The 21,347-nt window shown below is 50.7% G+C and overlaps 1 protein-coding gene across 1 annotated transcript; it reads right to left on the bottom strand.

Annotated features, from left to right (window-relative positions):
- Positions 1 to 7,735: 7,735 nt before the first annotated feature.
- Positions 7,736 to 8,707, bottom strand: LOC140905272 (olfactory receptor 52B2-like). The gene has a single exon (XM_073328261.1). The coding sequence runs from the start codon at positions 8,705 to 8,707 to the stop codon at positions 7,736 to 7,738; it is 972 nt and encodes a 323-aa protein (XP_073184362.1).
- Between the last annotated feature and the right edge of the window lie 12,640 nt (positions 8,708 to 21,347).

Below are 21,347 nucleotides of genomic sequence, written 5' to 3'. Positions count from 1 at the left end.
AATGCTTTACGGGAATATGCTTATGAATGTATATATGACTGTAGTGGGATGGCTGCCCCACTCCTATGCTAGATGGGGCTTCAGCAGGCCAGAGAGGCTGTGCAGGTGGGCGGCCAATCAGAGAAGGCCTGTGAAAAGTGCTGGGGTGTAAAACAAGATGATGATACAGACGTGGGAGCCACAGGTGCTTAAAGCCTTGAGCCGGGCATCTTTGGTGGGGAGCCTGAAGACAGCCCTGAGGATCAGCGCATAAGAGACGCCAATAAGCACAACATCTAGTATAACGGTTACAATCGGCACTGCAAAGCCATACCAGATATTGACGGTTATGTCTGCACAGGCCAGGCCCTACCGCAGTATGAGTGCGGTAGGATGTTGCTTCACATAAAGTGAAACTGAAATGTGCTTTCTTTGAATGCCATACAAACCTGAGTCTAAGAGCTACATTCAGACCTGTAAAGAACAGAAACGTATCATGTGACAGTGACCAGTCAGGAAGCTCAGATGTCAGATAGGAACACTTGCAACCCACTGTAAAAAAGCCACAGCGCAAGCGTTATTGGGCGAATAATTTCAGATAACTAATATATGAAAGCAAATCTCAGTCAGCTCTAGGAGGATACACAAACAGAAACCAAAATGGTGAAGTTCAGCTCTATCAGGAATTATTCACCCAGCTGTGTTCCTACTTTGTATTTTCCCGTTGAGCAATACTGAATGCAACAGTCAGCTACTGAACAACTAAATACGACAACTCAGTTTAGTCACTGCAGAATGGATCACTAATGGCTTCATAGATTCTAAAGCCACAGGGGATCAGTGTGATCATCATGTCTGACCTCCTGTATAACACAGCCCAGAGGACTGTCCTGAATCAATTTCTGTTTGAACTAGAGCAGATCTTTTTAAAAGCTCTCCACTCTTGATTTAGAGATTGTCAGGGATGGAGAATCCACCTCAACTTGTGGTAACTTGTTCCAAGGGCTAATCACCGTCACTGCGAAGAATTTGTGCCTTATTTCTAGTCTGAATTTGTTTAGCTTCACCTTCCAGCCATTGAATCTTGTTAGACATTTGTAGACTGAAGAGCCCTCTATTATCACATTTCTGTTCCCCAGCTCAGTACTCCTAAACTGTGATCAGGTGCATGAAGCGTATTCTAGTTACATTATATTCACATTTATTAGCATAGTTTTATAAAATCATATAGAGTGTGTCACACAGGGATTTGACCATAGGTCTCCATGTTAGGGGCTTATTCCGTCACCCGCTAACTTCACTGGTCCTTCTCTCATGAACAGAGAGCAACGATACCCGAAGTCCAGAGGTGCAAACAATTCAATGTTTATTGGGGTGAACTTCCAGCAAGCATGATTTCAGTTTCCTTCTTTAGTGTCCCCCTTCCCAGCTCTGACACCACAGAGCCTTATCTGTGTCCCTGTTCCCATTCCCCCCCCCCCCTTAGCAAGACATGATTCCAATCCCCCACTCCCATTCCCTGTTCCCATTTCCCCCCCCTTACTTCCTGATTGACTGCAGATTATATAGTAAAACTTGAGTTCTGCTTAGCTATACCTTAACCTATCATTATACTGAAATTTAACTAACCAATCCGAACATATTGTAACATGGTTATTTAACCAATTATATTCTACCACCTTAATTAGTTTACACCCAGCAAAATTAATTATACAGCAGACAGAAACAATCACAGAACCAGACAGAGATTATACAGACAAACAATAGGGAAATGGTACATTAGAATAACACAGAAATGAGGATTTCACATCCTAGCTATGGATAAGTGAGTTCTTGCCAGACAGGATGCTATCAAACTAAGTTTCCTTTTACAGTTTCTAGGCACTTCCCTTTCTCTGGAGGCGACAGGCTCTGTCAGGACAGAATTGTATCCTAACAGCCCCATAGCATCTTCTTTCAATGTGACTAGTTTGGGATGTGAGGAGGTGACCGGTAGCTTCACAGTTTATGGCTGCCTCTGCTGCTTAGCCAAAGGCCTTAGCCTAAGAACAGGGCCTCAGACTGTCACAGTAAGAGAAGGCCCTTACACCGGCAGACAGTGATTTTGATTCTTTGTTTTATACCTCTAGAACTAGCCAAGTGATAAGAATACCCCTAAATTAGAGTCTTGGCCTTTAGAGACAGGCCTGAATATCTATATCCTAACACTCCACGTCCCATGCAAGTGCCCGGTTTACTGGGCTGTGGGTTCACGGTCTCCCACACGGACAGCGTGTTGCGGGCTGATCCCCACTGACCACATGGCAGATCACTCCGCCATTGTTAGGGTCCGAGGCTGGGACGCACTGGAGTCAGGCGGGCCTGCATCCCCCTGCCACCCCACCCCTGGGGTGGGATCCTCCTCAGAGCAGGCCAGGAGGCCTGTGTTAGTCTAGTGCACGCTCACCCGTAACTGAGCCCATGGTCATAAGTCCCTGCAATCAAAAGGAAAATACATGGTTATGAATTTGGGAGTATGAACTTGAGCCTTTTGGTGGATCAGCTGGAGAAGCTGGACAAAAACCAGGTCCTGGACATCTACCGGGAGACCATGGCTCTGCAGGAGCAGCTGAAGGCATGCCAGGAGGAGAATGCCACCAAGCAGATTGCCCCCTGTCAGCATGGCCTCTATTCCTTGAACGGGAGGGGCAAGAGAAGGGGGATGACTTGCGGATTTCCCACTCCCCAGAGTTCAGCCCACGTAGCCGGAGGTGGGGTGGGGAAGAAAGCTCCCCACTCTGGCTCCCCGGCTGCCAGTGTCTCCCTTGTGACCCTAATCACCCCACCCATAGAGGCAGAGGATGGAAGGTCCATGGAGACCTGAATCTCCTTTGTATCCCAATTTTATAACCATTCATTTTCCTTTTGATTCCAGGTACCAGTGACCATGGTGGACTCATGGGTATCAGCAAACCTGTCTTGACACAGGTGAACTAGAGGGGGCTTGCCTATTCCCATTTCACTGTCCTGCTAACCCAGAGAAGGAACTTTACCAGGTGGCACCTTTGAACACAGATGGGAGATCACTGGGATAGTACAGTCTTTACCAGTGATATGATGATTTTCTGCTGTACAGAAATGATCAAGAGAAGAGAATTCAGTGTGGACAAGGTAGTGATATTACTGTGTATACTCCATTTAAATACAAACCAACTAGTTCAGTCTAAAATACATCACAGATGCCATCTATAACAACCGCGTTTCCTATGCTGGTGCGTCATGGCAGGACATTGACTTTGCTGTTGATGAAAGTGGGTTGTGGATAATTTATTCAACAGAGGCAAATACAGGTAACGTGATTAGCAAACTCCCTGCAAGTGCAAAACACCTGGTATAACAGGCCACACAAACCTTCTGTTTCCAATGCTTTCTTTATATGTGGGGTTCATTATGCCATTAGATCTGTCCACACTCAGCAGAAGGTCTTTTGTATGTACAATATCAACACCAGGAAAGAGGGCAGAATTAGCAGCATGCTGGAGAAAATGTTTAACTCAGTGCAAAGTATCAACTTGTGACGAAGTGGGAATGTTCTTAATGTTTTCTCTGAATACTGTGTGGGTGCCTCAGTTTCCCCCATGCATTTCTTAAGCATCTAGGTGGTGGGATAAGGGTGTGTGAATGTGGCAGAGCCCTAAGGGGTCAGTGAGATGGTGTTTGGACAAAGAGTGGCCGACACCCTGTCTCCTGGCAACTGATGGCCTGGGCCCCTCCTCTGCAAAGGTGCCAACTGAAGGTGTTGGAGAACAAAGAGATCAGGTGGCCTCCTGGCCCAGGAAAGAGACAAAGGAGAGGAGGGGCTGGAGAGTTTCAGTTTGGAGCTGACTGGGGAAATGGAGTGAGACTCAGATGGGGCTCTGGCCTCCCTGCCCCCCAAGACGGATCTGACTGAGGGGTCCTGTTCTAGGGGTCCTGTTCTCTGTACCTACAAGCTCTGTTTTAGACCATGTTCCTGTCGTCTAATAAACCTTCTGTTTTACTGGCTGGCTGAGAGTCAGGTCTGACTGCGGAGTCGAGGTGCATGGCCCTCTGGCTTCCCCAGGAGCCCCACCTGTGCGGATTCATTGTGGGAAGCTGTCATAAATATAAAGAGAAGGGTACACACCTTTAAAATCCCTCCTGGCCAGAGGAAAAATCCTTTCACCTGTAAAGGGTTAAGAAGCTAGGATAACCTCGCTGGCATCGGACTAAAATGACCAATGAGGAGACAAGATACTTTCAAAAGCTGGGAGGAGGGAGAAAAACAAAGGGTCTGTGTCTGTCTGTGTGATGCTTTTGTCGGGGACAGAACAGGAATGGAGTCTTAGATTATGATTTCTTTAAGTGGCTGAGAAATTAAGTTGTGCTGAATGGAATGGATATTCCTGTTTTCGTGTCTTTTTGTGACTTAAGGTTTTGCCTAGAGGGATTCTCTATGTTTTGAATCTAATTACCCTGTAAGTTATTTACCATCCTGATTTTACAGAGGTGATTCTTTTTACTGTTTCTTCTATTCAAATGTTTCTTTTCAAGAACTGAATGCTTTTTCATTGTTCTAAGATCCAAAGGTTCGGGTCTATGGTCACCTATGCAAATTGGTGAGGATTTTTACCAAACCTTCCCCAGGAAGTGGGGTGCAAGGGTTGGGAGGATTTTGGGGGGAAAGCCGTTTCCAAACAATGTTTTCCCAATAAACCCAGATAAATGTTTGGTGGTGGCAGTAGAAGTCCAAGGGCAAAGGGTAAAATAGCTTGTACCTTGGGGAAGTTTTAACCTAAGCTGGTAAAAGTAAGCTTAGGAGGTTTTCATGCAGGTCCCCACATGTGTACCCTAGAGTTCAGAGTGGAGAAGGAACCTTGACAGAAGCGCATGGTGTGGAAGGGGATGCTGAATGCTCCGAGGTCAGCCCCACAAAGGTTGAAACTGTGTAAGCTTCTTGCCCTGGAGGCAGTCTGCTCACAGAGAGGAGGCTCCCCCAGAGTCCTGACTGGCTTCGTATGGAGTAGTTCCAGAGCGGCGCCCGGTGACTCCGTGACAGAACTACCAGCCCTTGAACCATAAGTTGTTGGTGGACAATGACGGCAACTTACAACCGGAGCTTCCACCCCACCCACCAGTGAGAGCTTTCTTTGGTTCTGTGAAAATCAGTCATGCAGAGAAAATATGCAGTTATGTTTTGACAGAACAAAGAGCAATGGTCTCAAGTTGCAGTGGGGGAGGTCTAGGTTGGATATTAGGAAACACTGTTTCACTAGGAGGGTGGTGAAGCACTGGAATGGGTTACCTAGGGAGGTGGTGGAATCTCTGTCCTTAGAGGTTTTTAAGGCCCAGCTTGACAAAGCCCTGGCTGGGATGATTTAGTGGGTGTTGGTCCTGCTTTGAGCAGGGGGTTGGACTAGATGACCTCCTGAGGTCCCTTCCAACCCTGATATTCCATGATTCTATGTTTTTTTACTGACACTTTCACAAGACATCAAAATAATCACAGAATAGTTTGATTAGAATCACTAATCATTACAATTAATAACTGAGAACAATTAGAAAACTAACAATTAGAGGCAGAGATTTACATGGAGGAGAATTAGGGACTAATCTTGAGAGAAAAAACAACTTCTTGGGTCATGGTTGTGGAAAGAAATTCAATGAAACCAAAAGGCTGCAAATTTAAAATGGTGGTGTGACAGGCTGGGTCACAGAGACCCCCTTGAGACTGCCACCTGATGTGCTGAGACTGCCTCTGAGCTGGTTTCCCCTGGCAGCTTGGGACGTCAGTGCCCTGCCTCGTTGACCCAGACACGCTAGCCTGCTGCAAACACAGACCCAGGCCTGAACCACGTCCCCCACAAGCTGCAGGCTTAACTGAAAACAGCTTAAGAAGTGCTCCTGTCTCCAGCACCCAGATACCCAGTTCCCAATGGGGTCCAAACCCCAAATAAATCCATTTTACTCTATATAAAGTTTATACAGGGTAAACTCATAAATTGTTCTCCCTCTGTAGCACTGATAGAGAGATATGCCCAGCTGTTTGATCCCCCAGGTATTAATACTTGCTCTGGGTTAATTAATAAGCAAAAAGTGATTTTTATTACATATAAAAGGTAGGATTTAAGTGGTTCCAAGTAATAACAGACAGAACAAAGTGAATTACCATTACCAAAATAAAACAAAAACATGCAAGTCTAAGCCTAATACAGTAGGAAAGTAAATGCAGGTAAATTTCACCTTCAGAGATGTTCCGTTAAATATCTTTCACAGACTAGACTCCTTCCTAGTCTGGGTCCAGCAATCACCCCTCCCCCCCGCCCCCCCGTAGTTACTGTCCTTTGTTCCAGTTTCTTTCAGATGTCTCTTTGTGATGGAAAGGCTATATTCTGAGCCAGCTGAAGACAAAATGGAGGGGTTCCCAGGGCCCTATATATTCTCTCTCCTGTGGGTGGGAACCCCTTTGTTCTCCTGTGCAAGATCACAGCAACAAGATGGAGTCTGTCGTCACCTGGGCAAGTCACATGTCTGTGGTGATTCAGCATTTTGCAGGCCGACGCCATTGTTTACATGTTAGTTTGAATGCTCCCAGGAAAGCTCAGATGTGGACTGGCATCTCCCAAAGTCCATTGCTAGTTAGGCACTCCCAATTACTTGAATAGCCCCTTCACACTATGCTGACCAAATCTGCCCTATGTGCTTCCTACAGCAAACACTTTAAATATAAGCATAGAGCCAACGCTCATAACTTCAGATATAAAAAGGACACATGCATACAGATAGGATGAATATAGTCAGTAGATCATAATCTTTGCAAAGATATGTTACATGGCATATCTAGCATAAAACATATTCTAGTTATGTCATATTTACACTCATAAGCATATTTCTGTAAAGCATTGTGGGGTGCAACGTCACAGGTGGAAGGAGGGGTTGTTGTTTTTACACAACACAGTTCGCCTTTGGTACTCACTGCCACAAGATACCATTAACGGCTAAGAGCTGAGCAGGATTCAAAAGAGACTTGGGCATTAATAGAGATGAGAATACCGAATTTACAGTAATGAGGGTTAAATGTATATTTAGCAGAGACTAAAACCTTCCTGCTTCCGGGCATAAGTCAACCACTAACTGAGGGGATTTAGGAAGAAACTTTCCCACACACAGGATAACTGTTTGTACCCCTGTGGGGTTTCCTCTGAAGCAGCTAGGACTGGCTACTAGAGACAGGATATTGACTAGATGGACCACGGCTCTGATCCAGCCCGGCGGTTCCCATGTCCCTAGATATCTACAGTATTGAAGTCAAAATTGGTTCTTTGTCTAACTGGCCAAAACCATTCCTTAGCTGGATGGGTTTTTCACCTCCGTCGTATGTGAAGTGGCAGCAGAGCTCCATGGAAAGGCAGATATTTTCAGTGCCCGTCAAGGTGAGCGTAACTCACTTGTCAGCGTCCTTGTGCCTCTCCATCTGGCATAAAGTGGGCAGCACAAGGACTAACCTCCCATTTGGCCTTCCCCTCAGACTAGTGAGACCCTCCCTCTTCTGGGGGTGTCATGAAAATTGATCAGAAGGCTACCAATAAATGGATCTCGAGCCCACATAGTGCCATGGCCCTGGGTGTGCAGTGACACATCCTGGGAGCTGATACTGTCTCTTTTGCTACAGGGAGTTAAAGTGTTAACTTCCATTTCTCGGTGCCAAGGGACCCTCCTTGTCGTGCAGAAGAAGCTACGAGTAAGTTTCATTGTTCAGTTAGCAGCCCATCTGGGGTACTCGGCACCATTTCCACTTCTGTGAGAACATGGAGCCCGCTTGTACCCGGATCTGCTTGGTTTTCATCCCGTAAACAATGGGGTTTAGCATGGGGGGGATGAGCACATAGAGATCGGCCAGCAGGATGGGAATGTGACGGGGGATATGACGGCCAAAGCGGTGGGTTAGGACTGTGAAAAGTGCTGGGGTGTAAAACAAGATGATGATACAGACGTGGGAGCCACAGGTGCTTAAAGCCTTGAGCCGGGCATCTTTGGTGGGGAGCCTGAAGACAGCCCTGAGGATCAGCGCATAAGAGATGCCAATAAGCACAACATCTAGTATAACGGTTACAATCGGCACTGCAAAGCCATACCAGATATTGACGGTTATGTCTGCACAGGCCAGTCTGGCCACCCCTATGTGCTCACAGTATGAGTGCAGTAGGACATTGCTTCCGCAGAAGGGCAGCCATTCAAGCAGAAAAACCACGGGGACAATTATACAAAAGCTTCTGATGACTATGGCCACAGCGATTTTCCCAGTCTTCGCATTGGTGAGGATAGTTGTGTATCTCAGGGGGTCGCAGATGGCTACGTACCGATCAAACGCCATGGCCAGCAGGACAGCTGACTCGGCAACAAACCCAAAGTGAACAAAGAAAATCTGGGTGAGGCAGGACTCGAAAGCAATTTCCTTGGCCCTAAACCAGAAGATGGCCAGCATTTTCGGCACTGTAGAAGTAGATAATAATAAATCGGTGACCGCCAACATGGAGAGGAAAAAGTACATGGATTCCTGGAGGCTGCGCTCTGTTGCAGTAAGGAACATTAGAACACAGTTCCCTAAGAGAGCAACAGTATACATCAAAGAGAAAGGGATGGCGATCCAGGTGTGCCAGTCCTCCAAGCCCGGGATGCCGACGAGAATGAATGTGAGATGACTGAATTTTGTGCTGTTGAGATGAGACATGAAGAGGTGTGGGTTCTGCTTGGACGCTAGGCAAAGCTGGAAACAAAGACAAGGTCAGTACTTGCTGGGGTAATGCCCCTTTCACACTCACTTCTCACAAACATTCTAGAGTGAAACTCACCCCCGGCCGAGAGCTTGCACAAGGTGCAGGGCCCTCTCGGTCACCAGAAACAGGTTTTTTTCAGGAAATAGTGCCAAAGATTCACATAACGTGAAACTAAAATGTGCTTTCTTTGAATGCAATACAAACCTGAGTCTAAGAGCTACATTCAGACCTGTAAAGAACAGAAACGTACCATGTGACAGTGACCAGTCAGGAAATAGCTGGTACAGCCCTTGTTCCAGCTCAGGTGGTAGCTAGGGGATTCCTCATGATTGCAGCCGCCTTTGTTCAGTTCCTCCCCCTTATATAGCTTTGGCACAAGGCGGGAATCTTTTGTCTCTCTGCCTCCCCCGCCCCTTCTAAATGGAAAAGCACCCAGGTGACATGGTCACATGTCCTGTGAGACACCCAAGCGTTCATTCCTCCCAGCCTGGCTCACAGGGAGGCCTGCCTGCAAACAGAGCCATCCACAGTCAATTGTCCTGGCTGATGGGAGCCATCAAGATTCCCAGCCACCATTAATGGCCCACACTTTGCATAATTACAATAGGCCCTCAGAGTTATATTTCATATTTCTAGTTTCAGATACAAGAGTGATACATTTATACAAATAGGATGACCACACTCCGTAGATTATAAGCTTTCTAATGATACCTTACAAGAGACCTTTTGCATGAAGCATATTCCAGTTACATTATATTCATACTTACTAGCATTTTCATAAAATCATGAAGAGTGCAATGTCACACATATAATCTCCCTACTCGTACTTGAGGGTCCCCTGTTCATACGTCCAAGAATTACATTAGCCCCTTTTGATCCCAGCAACACACTGGGAGCTCATGTTGAGCTAATTATCCACCATGACCCCCGAGTCCTTTTCAGACCCATCTACCCTGGGTCTCCCTGCAGCACTCCCTTTGATTTCAATTGCAGATCCATTATGATAACTCTACACCCCAGCCAATGGACCATAGTTAACAATGACATTCAGCCCTCTCCACAGAATGGATTTGCCATTGCCTGATATAGGGAGTCTGCAGGCAGGTTCTAATCCTCCTCTTTAATCAATAAGTCAAACATAAGAGTTAGTGCTAAATAACCAAGTATTGAAAGAGCTTAAACCTCACGCTTCACACTGAAATCAATGGCCAACTATTACCAGTCAGGAGGATCCCTGAAGAAGTGTCATGTTATCCCACATCTGCCAGTTCTGGAGCTTCTCGCCCCTTCCCTGCAGCACCTGGTGCTGCTCACTGCTGCAGGGGGGGATGCTGGACAAGACAGACCCTGGTCTGACCCAGTCTGGCAATGCCTCTGTTCCTACGTTCGTAGTAGCTTCCGTTTGTTCTTTGGTGCTTTTAATTAGTCTGGCCCAAAGTAGCAGATTGTCAGTCAAAACGTTATGGAGTCACAGTCTAACCCCAGCTCGGAGATGCCCAGAAGACTCTCCAGGGTAACAGATGAGCAGGAAACTCAGGTACGAAAGACAACCCATACCCATCACTGTCTGCCGGGTCAGGAACTGGCCAGGTGTCCCAGGCAGAGACATGGCATTACGGCATCTCCCTGGCTGGGAGCCTGGACGCTGTATCTCTTAGTGGCGTTTTCTCCTGGCTGCCAATGCCCTGCCTCTCACCCTATTCCATCACACTGCTTAAATGACAAAGGGCTCCTTCCAAACCATGCCCGGTTGTCACACCGGGCCAAATCCCCAGCTGGTGGCACCCCCACGGCCCCACCAAAGGCAATGGAGCGATGTCCGGTGACACGGGCTGATGATCTGGCCCTTTGTTATCTGAGGCTTACAGATTTCCTTGAAGCAGTCAGGTGAAAACTGGAGTTGTTGCAGCCACCCTTGGGAGAATGTCTTGGGTCAGTTTATGATCCAGGGTAACTGGGATGTTACAAGAAGACAGCCACATTTCATATCCCTTTGCAGTAGTTACACACAGTATTTCCATATGACCCACTGGGAAGACAAAGCACACTTCAGCCTTGCACGCATGATTTGCAGAGTGGAGAATTCAGCTGCTCTGTTAGAATTGCACTTTCCCTGAAAATAGAAAATAAACAATAGTTTCTATCTCCCTGTCTTTCTGTCCCTCCACCCACCATCTTTGGTATTTCTAAGGCACTGTCAGCTCGGTATCTAAAGCCCTGAAGTTCATTATCATTTTATAGCTGAATCATTTGGAAGCTTGGCATAACAAAATGCTAGTGATTCTGGCCTGCTCTCGTCTGAGCTCTTGGGATGGGAAGGGAAATCAAGACATGCCTCCCCTCTCTGAATGGGACACGAATGATCTGTAATAATAGCACTTCGCAGAGCATAGCAGCATCAGCCCCACGGGGAGGTGCAGCAGAGATTATCTCTTTCTTGCACACTGGAAAAATGAACACAGGCCTTCATCTTACAGGGACCTCTCCTGTGGAATGTCTTTGCAGGATGCGGGCCAGGGAGAGGCCAGGTGATGGGACAAGACCTGGGACTGCCTAGTTTCCATTCCTGGGCTCACTGCGCAATACCCAATGAGAATTCTGCAGCTCGTTGCAAGCAGAAAACACGCTCTGTGAGGCATTGCATTCCAGTCTGTATTTTCACTGTCTTTTCTTTGGCTGTGGGCTCGATCCTGGAAGATCCTATGTGCCCTCAACTCCCACTGAAACCAGCGGAGGTTGAAGGTGCCCTTGGACTGGGTCCTTGGCATGCTAATGTTCCCACTGATGACACGCAATGGGCACCTTTCTAAAGAGAGGGATGCACCAGTAATGGAGGCCTGCCCCGATCCCAAACGACTCACCATGCTCCTGCTCCGGCCCGGGTTGAGGAATCTCGGCCTGTGATCCGGGTGGAGAGCTCCAGGCAGTGTGAAGCACACTGACCAGGGCACAGACACAGGGATATTTATACTGCCTCCCTGGGAATCCCTGGAGGGCTCCGAGCCAGCAGGGAGCCCCAGGGACTCACCACTTTCCATCTCAGCCTCATAGAATCATAGAATCATAGAATATCAGGGTTGGAAGGGACCCCAGAAGGTCATCTAGTCCAGCCCCCTGCTCAAAGCAGGACCAATTCCCAGTTAAATCATCCCAGCCAGGGCTTTGTCAAGCCTGACCTTAAAAACCTCTAAGGAAGGAGATTCTACCACCTCCCTAGGTAACGCATTCCAGTGTTTCACCACCCTCTTAGTGAAAAAGTTTTTCCTAATATCCAATCTAAACCTCCCCCACTGCAACTTGAGACCATTACTCCTCGTTCTGTCATCTGCTACCATTGAGAACAGTCTAGAGCCATCCTCTTTGGAACCCCCTTTCAGGTAGTTGAAAGCAGCTATCAAATCCCCCCTCATTCTTCTCTTCTGCAGGCTAAATGCAGGTGAGATCTTTAAACGGGGGATTTCCCAATGTTTGTATGAACGATATTCCTGATGGCTTTCCCCATCGCCAGCGCAAACGCCCAGCCTCTGGCTGTTATTCCACATGGGGAACAGGGGAGCACCTTCAAGCCCTAACTGGGATCAGGGAGCTGCTGCACTGGGCTGGACACATACAGCGAGAGCAGCTCCTGCCCCAGAGAGCTCTCAATCTAAACAAAGGGTGAGAGCAAGGAAGTCCCATTGCCCCCAGTTTGCAGGTGGGGAACAGAGCTCCAGGGATGCTAAGTGACTCACCCAAGGTCACACAGGAAGTCAGTGGCAGAGCCAGGAATTGAATCCAGGGCTCCCAAGTCCCAGCCCAGAGCTGCCATCACAACACCATTCTTCCTCTCTGAGAGCGTGTCACAGGGTGCTCTTCTCGCATCTAGGAGTGCTCCCTTCTGGCCATGTCTGGGGATTAGCTCGACCAGGCCCACACCCCTTCCTGTGGTTGCACCCTTCACTCTCTCTCTCTCTCATGGGACTTGACTGCTCCCGCTTGGTGGCTTGGCCCTCCCCTCCAGGAGACTGTGGGTTTCCCCTTCCGGCGATGTTGCATGCCTCAACGTCTCTCAGGACCCACTGACCATCTTTCACTGCCCCTTAGCACTGCGACTTTGCCAGTGCCTGTCAGGGGAAGCCAGGTGTCCGGTTTTCAACTGGAACACCCATTGCAAAGGGACCCTGGCAGCTCCATTTGGCACAGCTGACCAGGCCACTAAAAGTCCGTTTGGCCACAGCAGGGGCTAAGGCAGGCTCCCTGCCCGGCTCCGCATGGCTCCTAGGAAGCAGCAGCATGTCCGGCTCCTAGGCAGATGGGTGGCCAGGGGGGCTCAGCATGCTGCCCCCACCTGCAGGTGCCACCCTGACAGCTCCCTGACAGCGCCTGCAGCCTCTCTCTGCAGCAGCCTTCTGCTCTCAGCTCCTGGGCCCCCCAGGGCCGGCCCTAGATTGAATAGCACCCCAGGCAAGGATCATCTGTGGCTCCCCCCTTCATTTGTTAAACCTTTGAATACCCTTTTTTTATTGCATTTGTTGCCCATTTCACGACTTCAATGCATTATTTACATACATGGTTTATCCCTGTCATATAAGACTATACATTTGTAGGCTAGAATCTGTAAATCTGTATTTATTCATGCCATATATAAGCAAATAAAAAAAAATAGTTTCCTCTATGCTTATAGGAACTTTTTAATGTTAAAAATCCCTGAAATGTACAAACACCGAGACATTGCTCTGTGCACCGACATTGGGAGGACCAGCATTAACTCGTGTTCCAGCAGGTGACGGCTGTACACTGTTAACCCTCGTCCTTTCGTTCAAAAGGCGGCTTTTCGCGCCTTTGCCCTGGGGAAGTGCAGGACAACGACTGGCCAGGGGCATTTTCAAGTGGTACCATAACGAGCGAGCTCATTAAATACGTCCTTTATTAGGCGCGACTTACACGCTTCGAGTCTTAAAACACAGGAACGCTTCCACAATTGCACAATGAAACAAAGTTCACAACATCGCAGCGGGGCTCTTACTTCACTTTGCTCTTTGGCCACGTTCTAGGAGGTTCCAGGAAAACGTCGTTCTCCTGGAAGGATCCACAACATTTGGCAAAGGTCCGGAACATTCTGGGAGGCTGGTGAAACATGAACCCAGCTACGGAATACCGGAAACATTTTCCTTCAGACATTTCCTTCTCCCTTTTGTCGCTAACCACAAAAACAGCACCCTGAGCCCAGCACCCCCCTACCAAACCCCGGCTCTCCAGCCTGGGTCACGTGCCCCTAAATCCGGCCCCTAAATCCGGTTCCTGACCAGCTGAGCCTCATCTCTAATTAGTCCCGGCTCCTCCTAGGTGGTTAATTGGCCCCCCGGCCACCTGAATTCCTTCAGGCCACGTGGGGGGTGTACATGCCATCGCACACCCTCCCCCTCACACCTGTAATCCTTGGGGTGCCCTGTGCTCAGCATGTTCCTGAGCTGGGGCTGCAGTCCATCCCTCTCTCATTCGAGGTATGAATTGATGCTTTTTCATACCTGAACCCTCCTGCAGAGTCCCATTACTGTGGCACCCATAACCCCTGAGTAAGCTCCCGTGCATCCAGACCGCCCCTGCACCCAGATCCCGCTCTGAGCCAACTGCACCCAGATTGCCCCACAAAGAACCCTCTCAACCCACACCCAGATCCCCCCACATTAAGCCCCTCTGCACTTAGATCCTGTCGGGCTGAGCCTGCCCGTCCACACCCGGTACACCTGGCATTGAGGGGCAGGACCTGGGTGTTTCTGGGGCAGGATTGGTCCTCACGTTGTGTCAGTGTCAGGAGCAGCCCCACCGCTGAGTCCATGTGCCGGGGCGGGGAGCTGCAGAGTGATCGCCCACCTCGGTGCAGCCAGTGGCCTGTGCTCCCCAATGCCATCCTGGAGCCTCCACATTTATTGGACAAACAAATTTTGCAGAATGTTGTTAGAATTTTTAAAATATTGCATGCAGAATTTCTAATTTTTTGGTGCCGGATGCCCTCCAGAGTAATGGAGGATAGGTCTATCCATGGCTATTAGCCAAGATGGTCAGGGATGCAACCCCATGCTCTGGAGGTACCTAAACCTCCAACTTCCAGAAGCTGGGAATGAGCGACAGGGGATGGCTCACTTGATGATTCCCTGTTTTGTTCATTCCCTCTGGTGCACCTGGCATTGGCCCCTGTCGGAAGACAGGGTACAGGGCTAGATGGACCTTTGGTCTGACCCAGTGTGGCCGTTCTCATGTTCTTCCTTATGTTTTCCTTAGTCTAAAATAAAGGTCATTTACGACCCCCCGCATCACCTCCGGTCCCCTTTCCCTGCTGTTCTCGCCCTGGGGTGCTAGAAACAAGGGGAAAGGGAAGGAAGGAAGCAAGAAAGGACAGGGAGTTTACTGGCCCAGGGGCAGCCCCATTAGCCCCTCCTTACTGGCTGTCCCTGTTGCAAGGCCCCTGCCATACTTTTTGGTGCTTCATCAACACTTGTAAGGGTGTCTGTGCCCAACCCCAGGCTCTTGGCTCACCAGGAGCATAGACACAGCCAGAGGGAGCTCCATTACCAGCCCCCTCGAACATTTTCAGAATAATTCTTTCCTTGCCCTGTTTGTTGAGCTGCAGCCCTTCGCTAGAAACACTCAGAGGAGGGCTTGTGCAAGGCACAGCCTGCCTCCAGCAAGGAGCAGCACAGAATGCCTTCTGCTCTCTGAGCCCCTGGTCCAAGGCCCTCTGAATTCACCCAGCAGGGTTGGGTCAGACTTTAGGGCTCGCGCTCGCCCAGGGCTGAGTGCGCTCTGCTCCCATCGGCATGGGGGTCAGGCTCTCACGCTGCACAGGCTCCCAGGTAACGCTCTGCACTATCTGCAGGGAAAGTGTTAACAAGAGGAGCTCACGCTGCCCACACACACAAGTGAGGCCGCAAGTTGTGTGTGCGAGCAGCATGGGGTGCATGGGAGAGAATTAGCAAGGGCCTTCGGCACGCGCTGGGAGGTTGAAGAGACATTCAGGTCACCTCACTTCATACACCTGACGGGGAAGCGCTGTGACATTTTATGGCAAAAACCCCCAGATCCCTGGGGCTTGAATGCTGCCTGCAGTTCTGGTTGCTGCAGCTCAGAAATGATATATTCGAATGGGAAAAGATTCAGAGAAGGGCAGCAAAGATGAGGAGGGGGGTGGCAGAGCGAAGATGAGGAGGGGGAAGGCACAGCAAAGCTGAGGAGGCAGATGGCACAGCGAAGATGAGGAGGGAGATGGCACAGCGAAGATGAGGAGGGAGACGGCACAGCGAAGATGAGGAGGGGGATGGCACAGCAAAGATGAGGAAGGGGATGGCACGGCAAAGATGAAGAGGAGGATGGCTCAGCGAAGTTGAGGAGGGAGATGGCACAGCAAAGATGAGGAAGGGGATGGCACAGCAAAGATGAGGAGGGAGACGGCACAGTGAAGATGAGGAGGGGGATGGTACAGCAAAAATGAGGAAGGGGATGGCTCAGCGAAGATGAGGAAGGAGATGGCATGGCAAAGATGAGGAAGCGTATGGCACAGCGAAGATGAGGAGGGGGATGGCACAGTGAAGATGAGGAAGCGGATGGCACGGCAAAGATGAGGAGGGGGAAGGCACAGCAAGGATGAGGAGGGAGACGGCATGGCGAAGATGAGGAGGGGGAAGGCACGGCGAAGATGAGGAGGGAGATGGCACAGCAAAGATGAGGAGGGGGAAGGCACAGCTAAGATGAAGAGGGAGACGGCACGGCGAAGATGAGGAGGGGGACGGCACAGCAAAGATGAGGAGTGGGATGGCGCAGCGAAGATGAGGAAGGGGACGGTGCAGCAAAGATGAGGAGGGAGACGGCAGAGCGAAGATGAGGAGGGGGATGGCACAGCGAAGATGAGGAGGGGGATGGCTCAGCGAAGATGAGGAGGGGGATGGCTCAGCGAAGATGAGGAGGGAGACGGCATGGCAAAGATGAGGAAGCTTATGGCACAGCGAAGATGAGGAGGGGGATGGCTCAGCGAAGATGAGGAGGGGGGTGGCACAGCGAAGATGAGGAGGGGGAAGGCACAGCAAAGATGAGGAGGGGGATGGCACAGCGAAGATGAGAGGCGGATGGCTCAGCGAAGATGAGGAGGGGGATGGCACGGCAAAGATGAGCAGGGGGAAGGCACAGCAAAGATGAGGAGGGGGTGGCACAGCGAAGATGAGGAGGGAGATGGCTCAGTGAAGATGAGGAGGGGGATGGCTCAGCGAAGATGAGGAGGGAGACGGCGCAGCAAAGATGAGGAAGCTTATGGCACAGCGAAGATGAGGAGGGGGATGGCACGGCGAAGATGAGGAGGGGGACGGCACGGCGAAGATGACGAGGGAGACGGCACGGCGAAGATGAGGTGGGGGACGGCGCAGCTAAGATGAGGAGGGGGATGGCACAGCGAAGATGAGGAGGGGGATGGCACAGCGAAGATGAGGAGGAAGATGGCATGGCGAAGATGAAGAGGGGGACAGCACGGCGAAGATGAGGAGGGGGACGGCACGGCAAAGATGAGGAGGGGGAAGGCATGGTGAAGATGAGGAGGGAGATGGCACGGCGAAGATGAGGAGGGGGATGGCTCAGCGAAGATGAGGAGGGAGATGGCATGGCAAAGATGAGGAAGCATATGGCACAGCGAAGATGAGGAGGGGATGGCACAGTGAAGATGAGGAGGGGGAAGGCACAGCAAAGCTGAGGAGGCAGATGGCAGAGTGAAGATGAAGAGTGGGATGGCACAGCGAAGATGAGGAGGGAGACGGCACAGCGAAGATGAGGAGGGGGATGGCACAGCAAAGATGAGGAAGGGGATGGCACGGCAAAGATGAAGAGGAGGATGGCTCAGTGAAGATGAGGAGGGAGATGGCACAGCAAAGATGAGGAGGGGGACAGCACAGCAAAGATGAGGAGTGGGATGGCACAGCGAAGATGAGGAAGGGGACGGCACAGCAAAGATGAGGAGGGGACGGCACAGCGAAGATGAGGAGGGGGATGGTACAGCAAAGATGAGGAAGGAGATGGCATGGCAAAGATGAGGAAGCAGATGGCACGGCAAAGATGAGGAGGGGGATGGCACGGCAAAGATGAGGAGGGGGATGGCTCAGCGAAGATGAGGAGGGGGATGGCACGGCAAAGATGAGGAGGGGGAAGGCACAGCAAAGATGAGGAGGGAGACGGCATGGCGAAGATGAGGAGGGAGATGACACAGCGAAGATGAGGAGGGGGAAGGCACAGCTAAGATGAAGAGGGAGATGGCACGGCGAAGATGAGGAGGGGGACGGCACAGCAAAGATGAGGAGTGGGATGGCACAGCGAAGATGAGGAAGGGGACGGTGCAGCAAAGATGAGGAGGGAGACGACACAGCGAAGATGAGGAGGGGGATGGCACAGCGAAGATGAGGAGGGGGATGGCTCAGCGAAGATGAGGAGGGAGACGGCATGGCAAGATGATGAAGCTTATGGCACAGCGAAGATGAGGAGGGGGATGGCTCAGCGAAGATGAGGAGGGGGAAGGCACAGCAAAGATGAGGAGGGGGATGGCACAGCGAAGATGAGAGGCGGATGGCTCAGCGAAGATGAGGAGGGGGATGGCACGGCAAAGATGAGCAGGGGGAAGACAAAGCAAAGATGAGGAGGGGGTGGCACAGCCAAGATGAGGAGGGAGATGGCTCAGTGAAGATGAGGAGGGGGATGGCTCAGCGAAGATGAGGAGGGAGACGGCGCAGCAAAGATGAGGAAGCTTATGGCACAGCGAAGATGAGGAGGGGGATGGCACAGCGAAGATGAGGAAGCGGATGGCACGGCAAAGATAAGGAGGGGGAAGGCACAGCGAAGATGAGGAGGGGGATGGCACGGCGAAGATGAGGAGGGGGATGGCACAGCGAAGATGAGGAGGGGGATGGCACGGCGAAGATGAGGAGGTTGACGGCACGGCGAAGATGAGGAGGGGGACGGCACGGCGAAGATGAGGAGTGGGATGGCACAGCGAAGATGAGGAAGGGGACGGTGCAGCAAAGATGAGGAGGGAGACGGCACAGCAAAGATGAGGAGGGGGATGGCACAGCGAAGATGAGGAGGGGGATGGCTCAGCGAAGATGAGGAGGGAGACGGCATGGCAAAGATGAGGAAGTTTATGGCACAGCGAAGATGAGGAGGGGGATGGCTCAGCGAAGATGAGGAGGGGGATGGCACAGTGAAGATGAGGAGGGGGAAGGCACAGCAAAGATGAGGACGGGGATGGCACAGCAAAGATGAGAGGCGGATGGCTCAGCGAAGATGAGGAGGGGGATGGCACGGCAAAGATGAGCAGGGGGAAGGCAAAGCAAAGATGAGGAGGGGGTGGCACAGCGAAGATGAGGAGGGAGATGGCTCAGTGAAGATGAGGAGGGGGATGGCTCAGCGAAGATGAGGAGGGAGACGGCGCAGCAAAGATGAGGAAGCTTATGGCACAGCGAAGATGAGGAGGGGGATGGCACAGCGAAGATGAGGAGGGGGACGGCACGGCGAAGATGAGGAGGGGGACGGCACGGCAAAGATGAGGAGGGGGAAGGCATGGTGAAGATGAGGAGGGAGATGGCACGGCGAAGATGAGGAGGGGGATGGCTCAGCGAAGATGAGGAGGGAGATGGCATGCAAAGATGAGGAAGCATATGGCACAGCGAAGATGAGGAGGGGGATGGCACAGTGAAGGTGAGGAGGGGGATGGCACAGTAAAAATGAGGAGGGAGAAGGCACAGTGAAGATGAGGAGGGAGATGGCGCAGCGAAGATGAGGAGGGGGATGGCACGGCGAAGATGAGGAGGGGGATGGCACGGCAAAGATGAGAAGGGGGATGGTACAGCGAAGATGAGGAGGGGGATGGCTCAGCGAAGATGAGGAGGGAGAGGGCATGGTGAAGATGAGGAGGGAGATGGCGCAGCGAAGATGAGAAGGGGGATGGCACAGCAAAGATGAGGAAGTGGATGGTACGGCAAAGATGAGGAGGGGGATGGCATGGCAAAGATGAGGAGGGAGATGGCACAGCGAAGATGAGGAGGGGGATGGCAAGCGTCCATATGAGGAGAGGTTAAAAAGACTGAGGTAGTTCAATTTAGAAAAGAGCCAGCCATAGCATGGAGAAAAAGAATTTGTTCGTCTCTAAGGTGCCACAAGTCCTCCTTTTCTTTTTGCGGATACAGAATAACACGGCTGCTCCTCGGAATCAGGAAGAGTTCACAGAACCCAAGGACCAGGTCTCCCGCAATGAAATGAACAGGGAGCTGGTTTAAAACAAAGGGAAGCATTTCCTCACACCATGCACCGTCAACCTGTGGAACTTGTTGCCAGGGGATGTTGTGAAGGCCAAATAACGGTGTTCAAAAAAGAATTTGATCAGTTCCTGGAGGAAAGGTCCATCGATGGCTATTCGCCAAGATGGTCACAGTTGCAATCCCATGCTTTGGATGTCCCTCGCCTCTGACTGCCAGAAGTTGGGAATGGGCGATAGGGGATGGATCACTTGATAAATTGCCCTGTTCTGTTCACTCCCTCTGGGTCACCTGGCATTGGCCACTGTTGGAAGACAGGGCACTGGGCTAGATGGACCATTGCTCTGACCCAGTAGGGCCATTCTTATGTTCCCTGCTGGCTCTGAGCCCCACACTGGGATTCCCAGGGCGGCAGTATAAATATCCCTGTGTTTCAGCCCTGGTCAGTGTGGATTCCCCACCGCCTGCCGCTCCCCACCCGGGTCACAGGCAGAGAGTCCTCATCCCCGGCAGGGACGGGAGCCTGGGGAGTCCTTTGCATGGCCACATAGTTGGAACAGCTGACGTCAATCCAGCGCTGAGGGGCTATGAAGCAGGGATGGTGGAGTAGCCCATTCCACTCTAAACTGGAGCCGGTCGGGCATTTTTTGAGGTCACATTTGTTGGTGGGAAATGCCAGTGTCTCCAAAACAAACCTTTTCACAGGAATGTGTTGGTTTCCATGAAACCTTCACCAGGAAGGTCCTCAAGATGGAACAGCTCATGAGCGAGTGCTCCCCAAGCCTGAATTACCCATGGCAGGGCATTCACATAGCTATGGGAGACCTAGATTTAAGTCCAAACTCTGCCTGATTTGGAGCCGGGATTTGAACCTAGGCCTCCACATCCCACACGATGGCCTGTGTGTAACCCTGACTGAGGAATGCACATCTCAGTTAGCTACATTTTTTTTTTAAAACAGAGCCAAGTTGTGAACATTTACAAACAGTCACTCCAATTTTCAGTGACTTAAGAAAAGACCCCGGGGATTCTTATGCACCCAGCAGCACCCAGGAAAATCAATGAAAAACTCCCATTAACGTCAATGGACTCTGGATCAGGCCCAAAGGAAGTATTGCTTTTTAGGGGGAGAGGAGAAGTTTGGTGAAAGTTTGACCCAATACATTCCTCCCCTTTGTGGACGCTGAGATGCAGCTAAACCACAGACGAAATGTTCATAGAGTCAGAGATTATCTGCCAGGAGACCACTGTGACCCTCGGCTCTGATCTCTGGTTTAATACAGGACGTAGGGCTTCCCTGCATTATTTCCTGTTTCAACTAGAGCAGAGCTTT

The sequence above is a fragment of the Lepidochelys kempii genome, chromosome 1 (genome assembly GCF_965140265.1).
Source record: "Lepidochelys kempii isolate rLepKem1 chromosome 1, rLepKem1.hap2, whole genome shotgun sequence".
Taxonomy (NCBI): Eukaryota; Metazoa; Chordata; order Testudines; family Cheloniidae; genus Lepidochelys; species Lepidochelys kempii.
Note: the sequence above shows the minus strand (reverse complement) of the source record. Positions and strands in the feature narration are given on the sequence as shown.

Coding starts and splice junctions, on each gene's coding strand:
- LOC140905272 (XM_073328261.1), bottom strand. CDS start 8,707: ATGTCTCATCTCAACAGCACAAAATTCAGTCATCTCACATTCATTCTC.